Source organism: Copadichromis virginalis, linkage group LG5, assembly GCF_057382275.1.
Source record: "Copadichromis virginalis isolate Kocher_CV1m ecotype Utaka linkage group LG5, C_Virginalis_male_GT1.1, whole genome shotgun sequence".
In the NCBI taxonomy this organism is placed as follows: domain Eukaryota; kingdom Metazoa; phylum Chordata; class Actinopteri; order Cichliformes; family Cichlidae; genus Copadichromis; species Copadichromis virginalis.
Genome location: NC_140622.1, coordinates 2,777,033 through 2,801,999, shown reverse-complemented (window position 1 = coordinate 2,801,999; position 24,967 = coordinate 2,777,033). Strand labels below are relative to the sequence as shown.

At 42.3% G+C, this 24,967-nt stretch overlaps 1 protein-coding gene across 2 annotated transcripts in view; it reads right to left on the bottom strand.

Annotated features, from left to right (window-relative positions):
* Positions 1-1,312: 1,312 nt before the first annotated feature.
* LOC146708743 (receptor-type tyrosine-protein phosphatase gamma-like) overlaps positions 1,313-24,967 on the bottom strand; it is a 372,141-nt gene continuing 348,486 nt past the window's right edge. Inside the window, exon 13 of one of the 2 annotated variants that reach the window (XM_085455573.1) lies at positions 1,313-2,496. In XM_085455573.1, coding sequence (XP_085311699.1) covers positions 2,462-2,496 — 35 coding nt within the window. In that variant the 3' untranslated portion in view covers positions 1,313-2,461. Of the gene's footprint in view, positions 2,497-23,667; positions 24,544-24,967 lie in introns of those variants that run through there. The other variant, XM_085455574.1, reaches the window with a different exon arrangement.

Genomic DNA, 24,967 nt, shown 5'->3' with positions numbered 1-24,967 from the left:
TTGGGGGCCGTTCAACTGGCCCACGACGACCAATCCACTTTCCAGGAAACTGTTCATCTTGCTGGAAAAACTCAGGGAACGTGCCAGCTTCAGTGCATAAAGAGGGAAACACATCATCATGTAGCAATTTCAAATATCCAGTGGCCTTGAGGTTTCCATTGATGAAGAATGGACCCACTATCGTTGTTCCCCATATACCACACCAAACCATCACTTTTGTTGTTCCAACAGTCTTGGAGGGATGCATCCAATGTGGGTTAGTGTCAGACCAGTAGCGGTGGTTTTGTTTGTTAACTTCACCATTCACATAAAAGTTTGCCTCATCACTGAACAAAATCTTCTGCGTGAACTGAGGGTCCTGTTCTGATTTTTGTTTTGCCCATTCTGCAAATTCTGTGCACCGATCTGGGTCATCCTCGCTGAGATGCTGCAGTAGCTGGAGTTTGTAAGGGTGCCATTTCTGAGTAGCTAATATCACAAAACTTAGCAAGCAGTTTGCTAACTGTAGCATGGGAGATGGGTGGTCTCGTACGTGTCTTGCATTGAAATCTGCTGCAATGACCCGGTTACTGTGTTCACCAGATATCAACACAATTTTGATCCGCTCCTCACATGTTAACCTCTTCGACATGTCAATGGCTGTGAACAAAGAGAAACTTGTAAATAACTCATGAAAGAATAAAGAATAAAGTTGCGTTGAAACCAAGCACACCATAGACAAGGCAATTGTCTATGGTGTGAAGATACAAGATGTGCAGCACCTGAAACTACGGCCTATGCTGGCATTTCTCCTGCGGTGTTGCTATCAGTGTGTGAAGAGTGGGAGAAGAGGGTTGCATTGACAATCCGACACAACGGGCAGCACATTGAACACATTTTATAAGTGGTCAGAAACTTGTAAATAACTCATGAAAGAATAAAGTTATGTTGAAACCAAGCACACCATTGTTTTTCTTGTGACATTACCAATAAGTTTGATGTGTCACATGGCCCTCTTCCTATTGAAAAAACAAAAGTTGTATCCAAGATGGCCGACTTCTAAATGGTCACCATGGTCACCACCCATCTTGAGGAGTTTGCCCACTCACATATACTAATGTGCCACAAACAGGACTTTAATATCACCAACCATCACCAGCCATATAAATGGCCCACCCTGTACATCAGGTGCTTGTGAGCTCTACCTGTTTGTGTTCTTAACTGATGCTTGGCTGTCAGGATGAAAACAAAAATCCTTTTCAAAGGAATATCATGTGTTTGTGGTCAATATTTGTGTGAATCTCTCTCTACATATATGTGTGTGTGAGTGTGTGTGTGTGTGTGTGTGTGTGTGTGTGTGTGTGTGTGTGTGTGTGTGTGTGTGAGAGAGAGAGAGAGAGAGCGAGAGAGAGAGAGTGCAGATGACATAGCAGCATACAAGAATATAGAGGACTAAAGAAGTCCACCTTCGTTTGGCTGAATCAGCTGTGAGTAGCAGAATAGTAATCTATAGGACATGATGGAAATCAGTCTGATTCAGGAGGCCACAAAGGACGTGTACAAAAATCACAAAGTTATTATGATAAGGATATATTTATATATGTATACATACGGTACTCCCATATATTAAAAAGCATATTATGAATTATACAAAGAATTAACCATAAAAGTTCACAGTAGCAGTGGTTACACCACATAGGTATCCTAATTTGGATGTGAATAATGGTGTAACAACAAAACAATGGAAACAATAAATAAATCAGTTTAAATAAATACTTGTTCATGGTCATCCTTCCATGAGCTTCTTCCCATTAATCTTGTGATTAATGAATAGTAACATGATGTGTGAGCATGGTGTAGGACGTCATGATGAGCAGAAGTCAGACATCTTGTTATAGAGACAGAAAACTTGTGATGTCCTTCACAGAAGCGGTTGGCTTAACAAGTCAAAGCCCTGAAATGTCTCCATAAAAAAAGTCTGATTGAGGAAAATCCAAGTGAGTCTGCTTTAGTATATGTAGGCTGTAACACTACACTGAATAGTGCAAACAAGAAAAGACAAAAAGTGTTTCTCGCTGCCCACTGACACTGTTGTGAAACTTAAAAACAGGTGTAAACCCTTCAGTAGGAGAACAATAAGACATAAATTGGTGAAAAAAAATAAATATCAAAACTTTATATCTGTGTAAAAAAGTAATCAGGTTATTAATTTTAACCAAGAGTCTGGCGAAAAAGGCATTGGAAAGTCCTGTCCACGATAGTTCCTTGACGTTTTTCAAAGATAAGTGCTTCTTTTATGGGCTCAGGAACAACACAGGTGTTTTGGATCCACGGGACAGGCTCTTCAGCAGAGCTCCTTGTTCTGAAGAGCCTGTTTCAGACCAACAGCTCCATACTCTCGGACCGGTCTGACACAGTCAGTATTGTCTCATTAAAATCTCTGGCCAGAAGACCCAAACCATTCACGTTGACACTGATGGGCCTAAGTAGAGTCCTGTATAGGAACTGGTACTGGTCCTGGGAAGGAAATGGACAGACAAGAAAAAAAGGGAAGACAGCAATATTAATAATGTACCAAAATAATTTTGCTGCACTAGGCATATAAAGAAAAACGAAGTTGAAAATATGACAATACTTGTGATACATGTGTATTCCTTAAACTAGATAAGAAATACATACGTTGGCCAAAACATTGTGTTCTCTGTTGTGGTGCAACTTTATATACAGATCTGGGATAAATTCGACAGTAAGTGCAGTTATTTCTCATAGTCAGTATATTGGACACAGGAGAATTCAGCTGGCTTCTCTCATCCATGTTAGGGGAGTCTATAGACTTTGGTTCTATGTAGAATTGAAGAAGCCATGCTGGTTTAAAGTTGCAGTGTGTAAAATCTCAGATGTCATCAGATTGCACTTTGCAGTCAACTGAATTCTGTTTTATTCCCCTTGTATATTCAAATTAAAGCAGACGCTGTAGGACAAAAACTGTGTTCACTGCTCATCTGTACCAAGTATACGCTGTCAGTGTGCTGTTTACCTTCGCTATCAATGTGTTCACATCTATTTACTTTGGATGAGGCTGAAGATATCCTTAACTTTTCTGTCGGTAAGCACGGGTGTCTTCATCAGTCCTGCTAGCTGTTGTTACCAAAACCTTCTTTGAAGCAGATCTAACATTGTTACACTGGGAAACATAGCAAAAAAAAGCATTGCATGTCTAATCTGCTAACAATGGGACTCCATCTTAGATGATAACACAGGTATGCTCCTTCATTTCTTGAGACTCTTAAAGGTTTAGACACAAATTAAAAATTTCTTCCATTGGAGAAAAAGCGATTAGGTCAAACAGTGATTCACATCTTCGCGAATGTATTCAAGATGGCGAGGCAACACGGAGTCTTCCACAAACCAGCACTTACGCTTATGTATTTTTAATATAGTAATTGTAAGTTTATGGGATTGCATCAGTCAGTGATTTTCAGTAATCAGCCATAAACGCATACCAATCAGTGTTTTTTATTTATTTATTAGATTTCTATTTAATAAACTCAAAAAGTATATAACTATACAGTGGGAAAATAATTATTTGATAACTTGCTGACATTTTGTTTGTTACGTAAGCCCCTTTTCCACTAGTACCTACTCGCTGCAGTTTGCCATGTTTTCAGGGTTTTCTATTAGGTTATAGTACCTGGTACCAGGTAATAAAATAGTGCCAGCTCGGCTGGGATTCCAAAACAATCTGAGCAGGTGCTAAAATGTGGTGTCATTAGTTTGCATGCAACCGATTGGCTGTTCAGCCACCTGTTCTAAAATAAATTAATTGTGACGTATCACATCCTTTGAAAGCTGAGTTCAATTTCTCTAGCCACACCCAGGCCTGATTATTACCACACATTTTCCCAATCAAGAAATCACTTAAATACGATCTGGCTGACTAAGTAGAGTAGACCAAAAGATCCTTAAAAGCATCATGCAACATCATGCTGCGAACCAAGGAAATTCAGGAACAAATGACAAACAAAGTAAATCTGAGATCTCAGTCTGGAAAAGGCCAAAGCCATTTCTAAAGCTGTGGGACTCCAGCAAACCACAGTGAGAGCTAGTGGTGTACCTTTCCAGACTTGGCCGGCCAACCAAAATTAGCTCAAGACCTAGAAATAACTCATCCAAGAGGTCACAAAAGACCCCAGATCAACATCCAAAGAACTCCGGGCCTCACTTGCCTCAGTTAAGGTCGGTGTTCATGACTCCACCATAAGAAAGAGACTGGGAAAAATAGCCTGCATGGTCGAGTTCCAATACTGCTGACCAAAAGGAAGATGAAGGCTCATCTCAGTTTTTCCAGAAAACATCTTGATGATGTTAAGAAATAAATATGTATTCTTAATGCTTATTTTCTGATTATATTGTTTTATGTATTTTAATAATAGAGGCCTTTATAAACCAGGCCCAGAGGTGACAAAGAACTAGGTCAGAGGTTGACAGGTTGCCCTGGCAACCAAGACTTCAGTAAGGGGAAGTAAAGAAAGGGGAAGCTTAGTGCAGAGGCATATTAATGAAACACAGGAAACCAGACAGAAAAGCGGAACTAGTAACACTGAAGGAGTTGTTTTGATCGCAACTGTGTGTGGGTGTGACATAGTGCAAAAATATACATACGCGGATTTAGCTGGCAAAGAATTCAGACCTGAGCTTGTGTGTTCGTGTGTTCAGGCCTCCATTTCCAAAAATGTAAAATAAAGATAATTTGTTGAGCTGTGACCACTCTGAGTCCAGTCTTTCTCTGTCGCCAAAAGAATTCAAAAGAAAGGAATTTAATAATGATTCTCAAGATTTTGGGAAAATAGTCTGTGGCCTGACGAGACAAAAGTTAAACTTTTTGGAAGGCATAAAAGTAACATAGCACTTCAGAAAAGGATCATCATACCATACATCATACATCAAGTAAAACAAGGTGGTGGTAGTGTGATGGTCTGAGGCTGTTTTTATGCCTCAGGACCTGGAAGACTTTTATAGAAGATATTTGTTTGGGTCAGAAACACAAGGACTGGACATCAGACCAGTGGAAATCTGTGCTTTAGTGAGTCCAAATTTGAGATCTTTGGTTCCACCCCGTGTGTTTTTGTGTGACGCAGAAAAGGATGGTTTCTACCTGAATGATTCCCACCTTGAAGCATGGAGAAAGAGGTGTGATGGGGTGGGGGTATTTTACTGGTGACACTGGTGGGGATTTATTCAAATTTCAATGCATACTAAACCAGCCTGATTATTACAGTATCCTGCAGCAACAATGCCATTCATTCTGGTTGGTGTTTAGCAAGACCAGGGGTGTCAAACTCATTTTAGTTCAGGGGTCACATGGAGAAAAGTCTATTCTCAAGTGGGCAGGACTGGTAAAATCATTGTATATATAACTTAAAAACAACAACTTCAGATTGTTTTCTTTGTTTTAATACGATCAACATAAAAATAAAGCTAGAGCCTGTGGACGGTATGTTCAAAATAGTACAGGCACAACATAGCTATTAATCATAAAACATCTCAAGTTATTTGAAAATTCTGAGGACAAAGAACACACAAGCACACAGTGCCTCAGTGATTCACAGAACTGTTTCACAGATCACAGAACTACATCAGGGTGTGTCATGCAGCACTTTCAGTGGGGTTGCATCGTTTATTTGACTCCTGATACCTGGCATCTTTTAGCTTTCACCAGCTCATCAATATCAGGCTTCACATCCTGAGCGGCAGCTAACTTCAGGATGTGATTCGAGTGCCTGTGCGTGAGCCTTGAGCGCAGTTTTGTTTTATTTATGCTCATTACAGAGAAAACTTGCTCACAAAGATACGTGGTTCCGAACATGCTCAACAGTTTTGCAGCGAGGGCTGTCAAGTTGGGGTAACCTGGCAAGAGATTCTGATAGAATGTGTTCAAGCCAGCTGCGGCAAATTTGCCCTTCAAATCCGAGTCACACTGCAAGTCTATTATTTCAAGTTGGATCCGGACGGGCAGATCAGAGGGATTCACGGTGAACGGCGAGCAAAAAACAATTTCTTCTCGTAAATCAAAGAAACGCCTCAGCACAGCACCTCGGCTCAACCATCTTTCCTCAGTGTGGTATGGCAGGTCATAGATGTGGTCTTTCTCTCTGAGAAGACTGTCAAACTGATGGTGATTGAGGCTTCTGGATAAAATTAACAGTTTGGATGACCACCTTCATGACGTTATCCATTTTCAGTGACTTGCAACACAAAGCCTCCTGGTGCAAAATACAGTGAAAAGTCCAAAAATCATGTCCTGCATTTGCAGATTGCACTTTATCTCTGAACTTTTTTACAACGCCTGCTTTCTTCCCGATCATTGAGGGCGCACCATCTGTAGCCAGGCTGACAGCGCGGGACCAGTCCACTCCGACCCTGTCCAGCGCGCCGACGAGTGGGGTGAAAATATCAGCTGCGGTCGTTGTATCTGTTATCGGTACCAACTCCACGAACTCCTCGGTGACGGTCAATGTGTCATCAACTCCGCGGATGAAAATTGCCAGTTGTGCAACATCTGTAATGTCCGTGCCTTCATCAATTGCAACTGAAAACACAATAAATGACTTTATTTTTGGCTTCAACTGTCTGTCCAAATCCACTGAAAGATCAGAAATCCTGTCGGCAACCGTGTTTCCTGTCAGGCTGATATTTGCAAAGGCCTGGCGCTTTTCAGGGCACACAATCTCCGATGCCTTCATCATACATGTTTGTACAAATTCACCCTCACTAAATGGTTTGGAAGCTAGTGCAATTTCGTTAGCAACGAGGTAGCTAGCTTTCACTGCAGTGTCACTGATGTCTGCTACTGTTTCCGCCAACAGTTCATTCACCTTCACTCTTCTCTGCTGTCCTTGAAAGTTGTCATATTTGTTGGCATGAAGACTCACATAGTGGCGACGGAGGTTATATTCTTTCAGCACTGCAACATGCTGGGAACACACCAAACTTACAGCTTTCACTTCCGTGAATAAATAGGAGGATGACCATTTTTCTTGGAACACTCTGCACTCTGCATCCACTTTTCTCTTTTTTGACAGAGACATATTGGGGCAATGAGGGTGCCAAAGCACATCAGGTTTAAATTTCACAGGCAAAACAAAGTAGCTCACAATTGCTATTGCGCCATCCAATGGACACAATTGGAAAAGCACTTTCTTTATTGAAAAATTGCTGCTCATTTTTATACTTTACAAAATCATCTCACGGGCCAGATTAAACCCGCTTGCGGGCCTGATCTGGCACGCTGGCCGTACGTTTGACACCCCTGAGCTAGACCATCATTTATTTTTCATGTAGAGGAGGTGGCTGAGGATTGCTCCATTCCATAATCAATATCCACATGCCAGTCTTGTCAATGCTTTCACTAAGGGTGAAGGCATATGTAGAATAGCAGTGGGGACAGAGCATGGTAAATCCCACACTTGATGCAATTTGCTGTAAGTTGGCCTCTAGTGTTGGTCAGACTTCTGATAAAGACTCTTAGAGTCCTGTTAATCTTGTGGAGTTGTAGACATTCCAGGATCCATGTGTGGCATTGAGTCATAGGCCTTCTTGTAGGTAGTGCACAGGTTGGTCAGTCTGGTCTTACTGTCATGGGCGACTGCTCTATCTGTATCTGTGCTTTGTCCTTCTGTTATTCCTGCCAGTTCCTTTCTGTGCCCTACTTACAGTACATATTTAACCATGTACCTGTTCATCTTAGCCACTATGATGGCTTTTCAATTGATAACCGCATTTCACTTGTTCATTCTTATATGCAGCAGTTTCTACTTGTCTCCGTTGTTGTTAAAAGCACAATGGGACCGGTCCCCTATGGGGATCCTGAACACACACACACACAAACGTGTGTGTCAAGTCAAGTCAAGTCAAGTCAAGTCAAGTTTATTTATAGAGCACATTTAAAAACAACCAAGGCTGACCAAAGTGCTGTTGTAACGCGGTTAAAGGACCAGGGCGCCTGACTGCAGCCTCATAGACAATGAGCTATCAGATTAAGATTCGATTATGGAGCCTGAGGGTGTGAATAAAACACAGGAAACAAAAGTAGAGCTCAAATATATATATATTATGTTTGTTATGGGAAGTGTATAGACGGATGTACAAAAGAAATAAAAACATATGCATATATATCACAAACAAAAATAATGTTGACAATACAAAACAGCTTAGTAGGTTCCAAAAGGAGGTGGGATGAGGTGTAGTCCAGTATGTGATTTAGTTTAGTTCCATGGACCTGTGATAGGTCATGTGTCAACAATTTGTGATTCAGTCCATAGGTTCACAATTCCTACCGCAACGTAGCGGTGGTCGGGTGGCTCGCCATCTCGCGCTGATCAGGGCTGATCGCGGGAGAACAAAAAAAGAACCTGACCGTTGAGTCGAGTGTGAGGTAGTGTAAAGATGAATGAATCGGCCGGGTTATTGCACGCTGTCAACTGGCCTGTAGTGCAAAATTTGTCGTGATCTGACAAGTACGCCAACCACAGGGACAACAGCAGCCAGAGGAGCAGGGACATGCAGCTGATTGACCCGGAACTTATACAGGATTCATTCCCGCCACAATAAAGGGACTGGCGGAAGTGGGGTCAGAAGTTACCGTGGTTACACTCTCCCCCCCTAATCTCATGGACGTCCTCGTACATGGACTAGGCTGGCAGCGAATGACTGGTTGGCTGAGGTGTGAAGGCATCGTCTCCTCTTCTTCATCGTCTTGAAGAGCGAAGGAGAAGACAGAACTTAACCCATGCAGGAAGGTCTGAACGCTCTTTAACAGAGGCTTACCAGGCTTGATGTATTGCAGCCGATCAGGAGGATTCCTGGTGCGGGTTGAATGCCTCAAGGGTGGTTCTGCCTCAGGACTGAGAGGCTCTGATTCAGTAGGTGAGTGTTGTGACAAGTTACTTCTGGATCCTTCCGAATCAGAAGACAGACTTTCTTCATCGTGAGAAGTTTCGACAAGATCAACTGGCTCAAAGCCAGCTTCCACGGTTCCGCTAGCAATAACTTGTTCCTCTTCAGCAGGTACAGGTTCCTCTGAGAGGATAGCATTCTCTTCCTCTGTAGCCAATACTACAGGGACATCGGGCTGGTTGATAAGTGGCACAGGTTGCGGAGTATTGGGTAAGTCGATGGTTGTTGTGAAGGTGACAGGTTCAGCAGAGAAGGGAACAGGTAGGTATGAGATTAGTTCCTCTTCGTCATTGTTATCAGCATCATCAGCACGTACAGGAGACACGGGTAAGACAGGCATTTTCCTCTTCTGCTTAGTAAGCATTTCCTTTTCAGGTGGTAAATACCCACAGGGCAGTAGGAGGTCTCGATGTAAAGTTCTCAGGGGCTTGTCTTGGCCTTCGGGTCAAACTGTATACACAGGAAGAGTGCCGGCTTTCTTCACTACAATGTACACAGATGACTCCCATTTATCTGCAAGCTTGTGTTTGCCTCTTAGCCGCACGTTCCTCACAAGAACTCTGTCTCCAACATTCAGCTGTGATGCAGTGACATTTTTATCAAATCTGTTTTTGTTACGTTTCATCACCTTTTCTGAGTTTTCGATGGCCAGCTTGTAACTTTCTTCTAGGTGGGACTTTAGTTTGTCCACATATTGTGTGTGGGATGTTGATCCTTCTTTGGCAAGGGGTAGTCCAAAGGCCAAGTCCACCGGTAAGCGAGGTTGGCGGCCAAACATAAGCTCATATGGTGAAAAACCTGTAACATCGTTTCTTGTGCAATTGTATGCATGCACCAGGGGTTTTACAAAATCTTTCCAATGGGATTTCTGTTGAGCTGTGAGTGTTCCTAGCATATCCAGTAATGTTCGGTTAAACCGTTCAACAGGATTGCCTCTTGGATGGTATGGAGTGGTTCTTATTTTGTGGATCCCAGCCATTTCACAAAGCTCTCGGATGATTCTGGATTCAAAGTCAGGGCCTTGGTCACTGTGCAAACGTTCTGGGATACCATAATGCACAAGAAAGTTGTCCCATAAACATTTGGCAACAGTCCTGGCTTTCTGGTTTGGTGTTGGCACAGCAATGGCATATTTTGTGAAATGGTCAGTTATGACAAGTATGTCTTTGACTCCACGATCTGGTTCCACAGAGAGAAAATCCATGCACACCAGTTCCATGGGATGAGAGGTTTTGATATTGACCAGAGGTGCGGCTCGTTCAGATGGGGATTTGCGTCTCACGCATCTTTCGCACTGTCTTATTTTATTGACCACATCACTTGTCATCTTAGGCCAATAAAACCGGGAACGGACCAAGTCCAGCGTTCTGTCAATTCCCATGTGACCCATTTGATCATGTAGGTGGTTAAGTACAACTGGTCGATATTCCTCAGGTAGCACTAGCTGGTATGCGAAGTCACTTCCCACTTGTCTCTTCCTGACGAGAAGGGTGTTATGGAGCTCCAGTTTATTTACTTCTCGCAGTAATAGAGGTAGATCGGGAAGTTCTTCCCTCAGGAATGGCGGTGGTGACTCGCCTCGTTCAACCTGAGCTATGACATGCAGGATGACAGGGTCAAGGCGTTGTTTGGCTGCAAGGTCAGCTGTTGAGATTTGGGGGAGTACCATGGAGGTGAACTGGATGTCGTCCGTGAAACTGTCAGGCAGACTGTCGACATTGACAGACATGGATAACACCAGAGCAAGATCAGGATCCGTGCTTGAACTGTACATCAGATGACATACAAACTGCTTTGATGGTATGCTGGTCAATAGAGACATAATCTGGTTCATTGAGATGTCGCCATGCAAATCTCCAGATTCGCTCACGTTCTTTCTGTGACAGAGGATCATCAGACAGTTCACCATGAGGTCGGCGAGACAAACCATCAGCATCCGAGTTCTGCTTTCCTGCTCTGTAGATTAATTTGAAGGTGAAAGTGGACAAAGCTGAAAGCCATCTGTAACCGGTAGCGTCAAGTTTTGCTGATGATAAGAGGTATGTTAATGGGTTGCTGTCTGTCACAACTGTAAACTGAGCACCATAAAGGTAGTCGTGGAATTTTTCAGTCACCGCCCACTTCAAAGCAAGAAACTCCAATTTGTGGGCGGGATACTTTGACTCACTCCGGGAAAGACCTCTGCTGGCATATGCTACAGCTCTGTTTTTTCCATCCTGCTCTTGATACAGCACCGCACCAAGACCTGTGGCACTGGCATCAGTGTGGAGTGTGTATGGTTTCTGGGGATCAGCAAATGCCAGAACTGGGGCAGAAGTGAGTTTGTCAATAATGGACTCAAAAGCTTGTTGACACATTTGCGTCCATCGTCCTCCAAATGGCTCTTTGGGGTTGAGGTAATTCTCTGGCTTTACAGTTCGTCTCAGTTTCCTCTGAGAAGGTGGATAACCAGCAGTGAGTTCATGTAACGGCTTGACAATGGCCGAATATCCCTGGACAAAACGTCTGTAGTACCCAGCAAAACCAAGGAAAGATCTTAATTCCTTCAAGTTTTTTGGCACTGGCCAAGAAGTGAGTGTGGAAATCTTGCCCAGATCAGTTTCAACACCAGCCTGGGACACTACATGGCCCAGATACTTCACCGATGTCTGGAAGAACATGCATTTCTCAAGTGAAATCTTCAAGCCAAAATCTTTGAGTCTGGTGAGAACTTTCATCAGGCGAGCTTCATGTTCCTCAAGAGTTGGTGCAAAGACAATGAGATCGTCAATGAAAACCAAGACTTCTTTTAGATTTAATTCTCCCATGCATTTTTCCATCAGCCGTTGGAAAGTGCTTGGTGCGTTGGTAATCCCTTGTGGCATCCGATTAAATTCCCAAAATCCTACTGGGCAGACAAAGGCAGTCTTTGCCTTATCCTTCTCCTCCATTTCGATTTGGTAGTAACCCGACTTGAGGTCTAGCACCGTGAACCACTTTGATCCTGCAAGTGCGGAGAAGGTGTCTTCCAGTTTAGGCAGAGCATAAGCATCTTTGATTGTTTGCAGATTGAGTTTGCGGTAGTCAATACAAAGACGTATACTGCCGTTCTTTTTGCGTGCAACCACAATTGGAGAGGCAAATGGTGAGTCAGATTCTCTGATAACGCCAGAGTCAAGAAGTTCTTGCAGGTGCTTCCTGACAGCATCAAGATCTTGAGGGTGAATTGGTCGTGGTCTTTGCTTGAAAGGAGTTGGATCGGACAATTTGATTTGGTGTTTAACTTTGTTGGTCCTGCCGAAATCCAGATCGTGTTTGGCAAATACTTCAGGAATAGTGTTGAGTTTTTGAACAATGCGTTCTTTCCAGTCTGGAGTTAAGGGGGAATCTCCAAAGTTGTATGGTGGTTGAGATGGAGGTAACGACTCTATAGACTGGTCTGAATACTGGGTGGGTTGCTCTTTGGAAATGACCTCTTGGAAGGCGCTGATTTCTGCAATAATAGCTCGAGCTGGAATGTGGATTTCATGGTCGGACTCATTACTCACTACAACAGGCAGAGAATATGGCCGACGTTTAGGTAAGTCCACAAGGCAGGTTTTTACTAGGAGTCCACCAGGCAGAGAACTGGAGGTGGGTTGTTCCAGAATAACTGCTTTCTCACCTTGGAATAGCCTTGTGACCAGGCATCCCTCAAGGACAGTGGTTTGGCCGGCAGTAATCGTATGCGGTTGGTCTGACTTTAAGATTACAGGAGCATACTGGTCATTTGAATTCTGGATGTGGCGACACTGGAGGATTTTATAAACTGCAATGTAACCGGAACCAGATGGCAGGAATGACTGCTCAGCGAGGGTATCACAGTGTTTGCTGTACGCAACGTCAAGAGTGTTGGTACCATCAAGTATCATTGGGGGTGATTGCTGGACGTCAGGCACGACAAGCGCAAGTGTATCAACATTAATGGATGAACCAAGAAAATTAGCTGGGAACGTCATGTTAATCTCAATGTATCCCAGGTAAGGTACGGCTTGTCCATTTGCTCCTTCTACTTCCAACAGATCATCCAGTGGTTTGATTGGATGGTCTGAAAGGTAAGTATTATAGAAGGAAAAAGGAATCGTAGTAACCTGAGAGCCAGAATCAAGAAGACAGTTGAAATGGTTGCCTTTGATTTGAATTTGGCCTGTGCTTTTGGTCCCCACAAGCCCTTTTGGCAACAATGGAAATTTGTTGTGGTTTCTGGGACTGTTCGTGCACGCAGCTCCTGTGTGTCCCACCACAGAAACTCCTTCTAGTTTAAACCGACACAATGTTGAAGGCGGGATAGCAGTATGTTGTGATCAACAGTGTCGAAGGCTGCTGTCAGGTCCAGGGTTACTAAGACAGCAGCACAACCAGAGTCAACAGTTAAAAGCAAATCATTAAAAACTCTCAGAAGGGCGGTTTCTGTGCTATGCCGAGCTCTAAAACCAGACTGGAACTTCTCATAGAGATTGTTATTGTCAAGAAATAGCTGGAGCTGCGTGAGGGCGGCTCGTTCCAGTACTTTAGACAGAAAAGGGAGGTTGGAAATGGGCCTATAGTTAGAGAGTAGGGATGGATCTAGATTAGGCTTTTTAAGGAGAGGTTGAACAACAGCGTGCTTGAAGGGTGTTGGAAAACAACCAGAACTGAGGCAGGCATTGATCAGGACCAGAAGGAAAGGTCCGACTGAGTCCAGAACCTGCTTCAGAAGCCGAGAGGGGATAGCATCGGTGGAACAGTTGGTAGTCTTAACCTTGCAGACTATTTCATGCAGCTGAGAGAGAGAGATTGGTTCGAACTGATTAAAGGCAGAATGGCACAAAGACAAAACACAGGGATTGGAAGGTGAAGATGGAATGACAGACTGCAGGGAGGAAATCTTGTTTACAAAGAACTTTAGAAAGTCATTACAGAGGGTGGCAGAAGGTGTGAGGCTGGTGGATGTGTAAGGATTTACAATGGAATTTAAAACACGAAACAGAGTCTGAGGTTTATGGACACTACTGCTAACCAGGTTTGATATGTAGGAGGACTTGGCCTCTTTAACGGCTTTCTGATAGGTTAAAAGAGAGTCTCTGAGGATATTAAAAGAAATGTGCAGCTTGTCCTTTTTCCATTTTCTCTCAGCACACCTACAGGTGCGCCTGAGAGCACGAACAGAGTCTGTAATCCAGGGTTCAGCGTGAGCTTTGGGACGGAGTGTTTTTAGGGGAGCGATGAGGTCCAAAATAGAAGTACATGTTGAGTTGAAAAGAGCAGTTAAATCTTCTGCACACAAGGAATCAATCCAGTCCACCGTGGAGAGCTCAGAGTTGCTAAAAGCAGCAGAAAACTGAGATGGTACATGGGTATTGATGATCCGGTGACGGCGTGAAGGAGGTTTAACTGCAGCATCAGAACAATGTGCAGTGGCAGAAAATAGAACAGGAAAATGATCGGAGATACACGCACTCTCACAAATTTCAGAGATGTGGATACCCAAGCCGTGAGACATGACAAGGTCCAAAGTGTGACCCTTCTCATGTGTGGAACCAGACACACACTGAGTAAGGTTGAAGGAATCCAACAGTGAAACAAAGTCTCTAACCAGGGGTTTAGATGGACAGCACACATGAATATTCAGGTCACCAACAATAAGAAAATGATCGAAATCTACTGAAAGCCCTGAAAGGAATTCCCCAAACTCACTGATGAAGTCCTTGTTAAATTTGGGAGGACGATATACCACTGCAATCAGTAACGGAGTGGATGAGTTTAGTTTAAAAAGCTGTAGTTCAAAGCTGGAAAAAGAGGAAAAAGAAATCTGATGGCAGTCATAAACAGATTTAAAAACACAGGCGAGGCCTCCGCCTTTGCCAGAGGACCTGGGAGTGTTTAAAAAACAACAGCCTGGAGGAAGAAGCTCAGAGAAAGCCACAGTCTCACCAGCGCGTAACCAGGTCTCCGTCAGAAACATAAAATCCAAGTCGTAAGAAGAGAAAAAATCCTTGAGCAGAAACGTCTTATTGGAGAGGGATCGAGTGTTGATCAAAGCCATAGATAAGGTGAGATCAGTAGCTGTCATCGGGGTTGATATGCGGGTGAGTGGGCGTAGGTTAGAGTTTATAGCACCAAATCTGCGGATCCGTGGCTGTAGGAGAGCCGATGACCGAGGACCCGGAACGGAAACAGCGAGCGACGGACCCGGAGAGTCACGCAGGAAGGGAGCAAACACCAGGCGTGGGCCGGAGATGGCAGAGAGTCGTGTGTGTGTGTGTGTGTGCGTGTGTGTGTGTGTGTGTGTGTGTATACTGAGGTAAAAACAGGATTTAAGGCTATTGTTCTGCTGAGGGTATGGGAAGACACCATCACATCAACGAGCCATCTACTGTAGAATCCTGGATGCGAACCTCCAACAGCTAGAAGACAGAAGATAGGTTGTGGATAGGTCTTTAAGCATCACACTGAGAACAAAAAAGTACATTAAGGTCACGGATTGGCCTCATCAGTCTCCAGACCTTAATCATGTACACTCTAAAAAGGAATTCAGAGGCTTAGTAACTATCACTATAAATATAAGTTAGATGAGCCTAATAAAATCTATGAATATCATTTTAGTAATTATTTGAGTTTGATGAGTTGAAATAAATGTCTAAAATGTTAACATATGTGTTTGTGTTAAATTAAGGTATTTATTTACATTTATCTCAGACAATAAATTTAGTATCTGGTTTACAGAATACCTTCTTTGCATGTACTTAATATTTTTGTTTAAAATTGAATCAAAACATTTGAGAAATACGTATCTATACTCATCAGTATCTTGTACTAAAATCATTAATTATTCAAATCAGTATTATTTATTGTCAGCAACTACAACTGAAAAGTGTAAGTAAAACACGATAACGTAGAGTAATTGAGTACCATGAGCCTTTTCCATTGTTTCGTTCGTTTTGTTTTTTAAATATTCTGAGCTTTTGTGTTTGCTGTCCTGGTTTGACATCTATCCTTCAAGTATGTGAGGCTTTGAGCTAAAAGGGAAAAGGCTCTTGTCTTTTTAGTGCTTGTTTATTTCGAGTTATTTCCATGTTTATGAAAATTAAATTTCGTTTGGAAAAATGTTAACGTGGTCATTTTTCATACATGTATTATGAAACACACAACTACATATTAGTTTGTTTGGTTTTTCAGACTTAGACTACCAGTGAAATACAATAATTGGCTCAAGAGTTGGCAGTTCGTCTTGTAATCGGAAGGTTGCCAGTTGGAGCCCCGGCACCGACAGTCTCGGTCACCTACTGGTTGCCTACTGCCTACTGGTGGTGGTCAGAGGGCCCCAGGGCAGCTGTGGCTACAATGTAGCATGTCGTCAACAATGTGTGTGTGAATGACTAAATGATTCACACACACTTTCAGGATGACTGGATGTAGTGTCAAGCGCTTTGGGGTCCATAGGGACAAAGTAAAGCGCTATACAAATGCAGGCTATTTAACATATTTAATATTAAGTACAATTTTGATTACGTTCAGTTTATAATATTAAGTAAATGGAACAAAATTTTGGATCAACTGACCATCTATATTCAGTTACATTGACCAAGCATGTCAGTGTTATTTACTCAATTTTTTCATGTTTGTGTAACAACTACAATTATTGATTTCAACTTAATATGTTTAAGCTTTAGTTATTCAATTGATCAAGTATATTGAACAGATTTGACTAGTTTCCAACCTACTCAATATTTTTAAGTGTAAAAGTGTTGCCTCAAAATTTTTAAGTAAATGCCAGTTTCAGTTTTTAAAGTGTAGTAAATATGAGAAGGAAGCTGTTGCTTTGAGTTGCTGGTTGACAGTAATTTATTTTCCATAAAAATTAGAAATGGTTCATGTCAATATAAATGAGCATACTTAGAAATGGGATCAAATATCCCCCGCTGTATCTTTAAAAAACTGAGCCGCAGATCGCTTTACTCAAATGACTGGTTCTGAAAATCTTAGAAAATTATTTGGAGGTGCCCTCACCATTAATCAGTGCATGAGGATATTTTGGAAATCTGACCCAAGGGAGCTTGAAATGGAAATGTACCTTTATGAAAAGTATGTAGCAGATAAACAGCATGCAAATTACATGCTCTGATTTTTTGGGCACATTTTGTAAATCTCTCAGATTACACCTTTTAGACACACAATGTCTTTAAAGACTTCTGGCCTCATAAGGTTGATCATCTTGGGCACTTGATAGACCTTGATGGCGCCGTTGTAAGGCAGACAGGGTTGTAAGGGCACACAGCGTACCAGCTGACAATGTTCACACATATACACACACATACAGTCATAGTTCTTGTTTAGTACTTTGTACAATATTATGAAAATGGCCAAAAAAGTCTAATAAGTAACAATTTCTCTTCCACTGGTCCGTCCCCTAAAAAGCAGCACTATCAAAAACTTTTAATCGCAGAAACCTTTTTCAAGGGACCAAAAAGGCCTTTGAGATTATTACTGAGTGCACAGATTCCACTGTATCCTGCAAAACCATGAAAAAATTTAAAAGAATAATTACATTTTTAAAAAAAATCACAAAATAAAACAAACAAACAAACAAACAAACAACAAAAAAACTACAAACACGTGACCAATCAGAATTGTCTGAAACTGAAAGTGTCTCCACAGGAAAGTTCATGAACTAGTACCATTACTGCTGCAAGGAACCTTTTAGCTGTACTGTCAAATATGTAAGTGTAGTAATAAGCATAAGGATGTCATGTTTAACCTGAATGTCACAAACATTAATGATCAAGTCAAAATGAGATGTATTTTGTGTGCAGACTGATTTTGTTTGTTTCATTGTTTTACTTCAATGTTTCAACACAGGAAATGAAAATGAGCAGAGTAGACAACAAAGCCACAATAGCTACATGTTGTGTGATCCAGCCACTTTGTCACTTTTTTGTGGTTGAGATAATGTAGTGCTTTTAAATATAGCTGCTCTTTATATGTTCACTGAAACACATCCAACAATATAAATGGCCAGTGTGCTCTACAGGCTTTCTTTGAATTAGCTGGCCTTACAGAGCCTTAACCAGTTTGAGATAATTACTTTTTCTCTTAATGACGCACTGTGCATGTACAACAGAGTTTTTCAAAAAAGAGCTTAATAATGGATTTCCTCAAAATTAATAATAATAATGGATTGGATTTATATAGCGCTTTTCAAGGCACCCAAAGCGCTTTGCAATACCACTATTCATTCACTCTCACATTCATACACTGGTGGAGGCAAGCTACAGTTGTAGCCACAGCTGCCCTGGGGCAGACTGACAGAAGCGAGGCTACCATATCGCACCATCGGCCCCTCTGGCCAACACCAGTAGGCAGTAGGGTAAAGTGTCTTGCCCAAGGACACAACGACCAGGACAGAGAGCCCAGGGATCAAGCCGGCGACCTGCCGGTTACAGATGCGCTTCCCAACCCCCTGAGCCACGGTTGCCAGCAACCATAATCAATTGTGTTCCAGGGGCCAGAGCAGGTGACAAGCAACACTCACGTTTGATAAAGGTCCATGAGAGTGATACAAGTGACTGTGGTGTGCTTTGGGTCTGTGTGTTAAGCTCCAAGAAAAATAAAAATCGAATCAAATTGAATTCTGTGCTGAAGAGTCCATTTGCTATTGAGTGCATTGACTTAGTTCTTGATTAGTGCCTTCTGCTTCTCAGAGAGCGTTTCAGCATCTGGAATAGTATCCTATAAAACTGCTCCACTTGCCCATTCCTTTGGGGATGGTAGAGAATAGTCCTGGATCCAGCAACTCCACAGTAGTTTTTCAGTTGTACAAACAACATGTTTTCAAATTCAACACCGTGTTTATGATGTATTCATGCTGTCATTAAGGATTTTGATTGCAGCTGTATAACCTGTTTTGGAAGTTGTAGCATACACCTGAAGTGTGTAAAACAGTGACAACAAGGATGTATTCATAACTGTCTTGCATTTGTTGTGGTGTAGGAAATCACTTGATAGAAGTCTCAGTGGTTAAGTAGTGACAATATTAGTCAGTGGTGCACTGCTGTAATGAGATGGATCTTGAGTTTTATGCAGACAGACTGTCTTTATTACATAATCATCTACTTCTCGTTGCATATGCGGCCAGTAGAACTGGTAGAACCGATAACATTCATTTCAACACCTTGATGGCCCCATTCATCATGTATCTCCTTTAGTCTTGTACTTTCGTGTTTTTCTGGTAAGACCAGCTGTTTTTGGTTGGCTGTTTCTTTGTGCAAGAAGATTCTCATCCATCTTCAATTTGTTGTCTTAGATATTACCTGTGAGTTGAAGTGCTTTAGTTCTGAACTTGATGGTTTTTCTTGTGTTAGGTTACACCAAATCAGATCACTTCTTTGTTCCTGGTTGATCTGGCTTTTTGTCAGTGGTATGATGGAAACATCTGTGGCCATGGCTGCACAGTTAACTGAGACCATGGACACGACACACTGGATTCATTCTTTCCACTGTCTGTGTAGCTGCTCCAATCACATTACATGTAATTTCCTCCATGAACCCTTTCATCGTGTCTACACCATGCTGGAAAGACTGTCTACAACCACATTTTCCTTCACATTTTAATCGTGAAGTGGAAATCTGCCAGTTCTGCTACCCATCGTCACCCTGTTGTATTCAGTTTGGCATGTAGGTAAGTCGATAATTATTGGTGTACACTGTGAAGAATGTTGCATAATAGAGGTAATTGCAGAATTTTTCTGTGATCACCCATTTGAGAGCTAGAAACTCTGAACGCAAATGGTAATTCTTCTCAACTGCAGTTAAAGTACGAGAAATGCAAGAAATTGCACAAAGCAACATTTCACGATGAATGGCTCTGAAAATTTTGGAAAGCCTATAACAGGAGGCTGAGTTAAACAGTCTATCAACTGCTCTACCACTGACTGGTGCATGTCACTACACTAAATATGTGTACTTGAAGGGACAACTACTGTTGTTTTATTTTATCTGCCACTTTAATCTTTTGTTTCGCTGGGTCTCAATGTCTGCAGGTCCACTGAGCAGGTCATACAGAGAATTGGCGATTCCATCAAAATCCTGTATTGTTTGTAATAACTGAACAGTCCCAACATTGCTCTTAATTCACCAACAGTACCTGGCTGTTTGTCTTTCAAAGCAGTCATAGCAGTGCTATCTGTGGGGTTTATCCTGCTTCCTTCTGCTGACACAATCCCGCCAAGTAACCTTGCTTCTGCTCTAAACAGATTGCACTTCCTTGCTTTTAGTTTGATTCCATTCTCCCTAACTCTTTGCAGCACTGTCGTGACATCCTACAGACTACCAGAGAGGAGTATGATGAGGTGGATTTTTCCATCGACCCTTGAGCTCAGAAGTCCTGCAGGTAGTTTTTCATCTCCTGATACAAGGGCTTTGGTACAGAGAGATAAGTCGGTGTCACTGGCTCGTTATCTTTCATGGAAGTGTTCGTTTGCAAGTTCTCAGCACATCCTATGTCGTTGTCAGACCTAAAGAATGATTGTGATTCTTCTCTTAACATCTGATTAACAACTTGATAGGTGGATCCTAGTGTTCAATGGTAGATGTGCCTGGGCATAATGGACTGATGCAGTAGGTATCCAGTCAGTTTTCAATATATTAGCAGGATATATTGATCCAACAGACCGCAAAGTTTCCATAACATTCCTATTTGGCACTACGATGTCATGGTTCGTGGGATTTTGTAAACAATATTTGGTGTCATACTAGCCTTTACTGATAAAAGGGTATCGCAGAACTTCCTTCAGTCCTTCAGGCCACTGTGGGTTCTCATGAATGGTAAATGGACTGATTCTTATATAGCGCTTTTCTACTCTCCCTACTCTCATGAGACTTGAAGATCAGAATGCTATCTTGTTTGAAAGGTGCTTGGTGCGTTGAAACCTGCACAAAATGCTCACATCTCCCACACTTGAAGCAGTGCTGACAATATTCGTAACATTCTTTCACACATGAAAAGCATCTAGAGTGGTGGCATGGTGCTGGAAAATATTTCTGTGGTGCAAATCTTTGTTGAAACTGTGCTGTTCCCCTCACATGCTAATAATAAAACAGCATGAATTTTCTTTCGCCTTAATGGGGAAAAGCAGTTGGGTTGCAGGCACTGTTCCCTCTAAGCTGAGCGTGTGAGCAATCGTGCACTGCTGACACAGTCTCCGTGAACAGAAAATCAGTGAAATAAAATAAATACATGTATTTACTTTCATTCCAATTCAGGCTGGATTTTTTTTGTGTGTGCAGCGCAGATTTTCTGTGTGGGGAGACCATGTCAGCAGTGTGCGATTGCTCACGCGCTGAGCTTAGGTGTTGTCTTTAGAATGGCTTCTCTGATTTTGGAAACTTAGAATAGAATTAGAATAGAATAGAATTAAACTTTATTGTCATTGCACATGTCACAGGTACAGGGCAACAAAATGCAGTTTGCATCCATCCAGAAGTATGAAGTATGTTATGAATATTCTATAAGTATAAGTATGTACAGGCTGTAGTGAGTACAGGCTATGAACAGGATATAAATATGAAAAACTATACAGAAATCTGAGATATACAGCTATACAGAAATGTGAACTATGCAAGTTATAAACAGTTGTAGGATTAAAAATTATCGTATGTACAGAATGATTATTTACACAGAACTATACAGTAGTGCAGTTAAGATAAGTGAGATATGTGGATAATTTCTACAGTGGTTACATAAAGTGCTGGTGGTTGTGAGTGGTGGTTCAGCCCATTTTGTTATTGTGTGTATGAGGGTACAGTTGTCCATTGTGTGTGTGTGTGTGGGTGGTTGTGGGTGTGTGTATGTTCAGTCCATGAGTTTAACGTGGGTCAGATGTCAGGAGGCAGAGTTCAGGAGTCTGACAGCTGTGGGGAAGAAGCTGTTCCGGTACCTGGTGGTCTTAGTCCGGAGGCTCCTGTGGCGCCTCCCAGAGGGCAGGAGGGTGAAGAGTCCATGTGATGGGTGACTGGGGTCTTTGATGATTTTCCCAGCCCTTTTCAGACACCGCTTCCTGTAGATGTCCTTTATGGCAGGAAGTGGTGCTCCGGCGACCCTCTGCAACGCCGTCCGGTCCGAGGCAGAGCAGTTCCCGTACCAGACTGTTATACAGTTGGTCAGGATGCTCTCGATGGTGCAACGATAGAAGTTCACCAGGATGTCTGAGGACAGGTGGTTCTTCCTCAGAGTCCTCAAGAAGAAGAGGCGCTGGTGAGCCTTCTTGACCAGCTTGGATCAGTTGGTCGTCCAGGTGAGATCCTCGGAGATGTGGACTCCCAGGAACTTGAAGCTGCTCACACGCTCCACAGCCGTCCCCTTAATGTGGATGGGTGGATGTGGGTCAGCATTCCTCCTGTAGTCCACGATGAGCTCCTTGGTCTTCTCGGTGTTAAGCAGCAGGTTGTTTGTGTCGCACCACTCAGCCAGACGATCCACCTCCTCCCTGTAGGCGGCCTCATCGTTGTCACTGATGAGGCCAATCACCGTGGTGTCATCTGCCCTCAACTCTTTCAGGAGTACCATGTCAGCGCACATTTCTTTTATTTGCTCTTTCTTTGACCGTGTTTCTCTTTTCCACTGGAGAATCACTGGTCTAGACAGTATTTACAGTAGGTACTCATGATGGAGCTGCATGTTTCTTTTCATCCTGTCTCTCCTTTCCATTCTCAACTGCAATATTCACCTTCTCTGACAACAGCTCATTTGAAGTATTTGTTTGTCAGGACAGTATGCATGAAAAGACTCTGGACTAGTGCTGGATCATATTTTAGACTTGATTTAACTTCCTGAGAAGCAAACAGGATTTTCTGCCTCAATTCTGTTGTCTTGATCAAGAAATTTTAGGGAGTCTCTTTACTATTCTAACTCTAAGAGGAGAGTTGTTTGTATAACTCTGTGGCACTTTTCTCACAGTTTCAAAGGTCACTGTTGGTAGAACACTACACCGCCATGGTCTCATATCATGCATTGCATGGAAGGTTCCCCTGCTCAGGTCATCACATGTCCAGGCCCGTCTGAAGTTTGCCAGTGACCATCCGGATGATCCAGAGGAGGCGTGGGAGAAAGTCATGTGGTCAGACGGGACCAAAATAGAACTTGCTGGTTTAAACTTAATTCGTTGTGTTTTGAGGAGAAAGAAGGAGGAGTTGTATCCCAAGAACACTATCCTTACTGTGAAGCATGGGGGTGGAAACATCATACTTTGGGGGTACTTTTCTTTGAAGGAGACAGGACCACTGCACTGTATTAAGGAGAGGATGAATGAGGCCATGTATTGTGAGATTTTGAGCAACAATCTTCCCTCAGTCAGAGCATTGAAGATGGGTTGTGGTTGGGTCTTCCAACATGACAATGACCCGAAGCACACAGCCAGGATAACCAAGGAGTGGCTCCGTAAGATGCATATCCAGGTTCTGGAGTGGCCTAGCCAGTCTACAAACCTAAATCCAATAGAAAATCTTTGGAGGGAGCTGAAACTCTGTGTTGCTCAGGGACAGCCCCGAAACCTGACAGATCTAGAGGAGATCTTTATGGAGAAGTGGGCCAAAATCCCTCCTGCAGTGTGTCCACACCTGGTCAAGAACTACATGAAACATTGACCTCTGTAATTGTAAACAAAGGTTTCTGTACCAAATACTAACATTGGCTTTTCTCAGGTGTTCAAATACTTATGTGCAACAGTGCTATACAAATAAATTCTTTAAAAATCATACAATGTGATTTCCTGAATTGTTTTTAAAATGCCGTCTCTCACAGTGGGAATACAATGTGAATTTTAGGCTTCTCCATAATTTGTAAAAGGGAGAACTTGCAAAATCGCAGGGTGTTCAAATACTTATGTTCCTCACTGTAACTCCTTAACTGCAGGTCTGGTACTGAGCCCATTTTCAATTTGCCTTTCAAGACTGGAAAATGTGAACCTGTCTTTTTGCTCAGGCTCTACTATTTGGCCTCATTTATTATAATTGTTGTGCTACATAGAGCCGTTCGGTGGTGTTGGAACAATACCTTAAGCTGGGGATTCATGCCATTCTTCATTAAGCAATGCATTTTGTCCTCTTTTTCGTGTAGAAGCAGTCTTAATTTCTCTACTGCCCTCTCCATTTGTATATTGCTTATATGTCCTTCTGGACATCAAGAAGGTGTGACATACCTTCATGCGGTTGAAGCTCTGCATGTTCAAGTTGCTTTAAATGTGAGACTAACTGACTGTGTATTTTATTAATCACATAGTTTTTTTTCCTGAGATTTGAAGTATATCACATAATTTAATCAGCTGCTCTTCCGTCAGTTGATACAGTGTTTCTTTCATTTTCAGCTGTAGCTTCTCTACTTCAGACTCCAGAGGAGTTAGCACAGGCAATGAAATGAGTGTTTATTAGACTTGAAAGATTTTTGCTGCCTCCTAGTGATTACTGTTTACTTCAGGATACAAACGCCAATGTCAGTCTAGTAACATCTCTGCTGCTTTGCAGTGCTCCTTTCTGATGCCTGGGTCATCTGGCTTTTTCTTACAGCTCAGGCGTGGTCCTCAAGGCAAATATCCTAGTGGTGCTTCCAAATGTTGTGCCCTTAAACAGGGGAAATAGTAAGGGGCAATGAATGAGACACTGACAGCAGCTCTTGCCTTCACCTGACTGTATTGAGTATCAGCTACAAAAGATACAACCAAATCCACATTTTCTCTGCATGGATACATCAGTCTCAGGACCATAGTTTCCAAACTAAGTTATTCTTCTTTGCTGTTTCAACATTCAACAAGTGTCTTCTTAACACACATATTTTACCTGACACATTCAATGACTTTCCACAGTAATGAAATAATACTTTGAGTATGTATGGCTCTCATGGTTAACTAAAATACAAATCATGGCAGAATAATCATCATACAATATGGCAGGATGATAGCTAAAGCTAGCTTACACAGCAACAGAGTTAGCCTACATTTTACTCCTTCTCACATCTGTCATTTGTCTAATCTCTACATTGTTATGT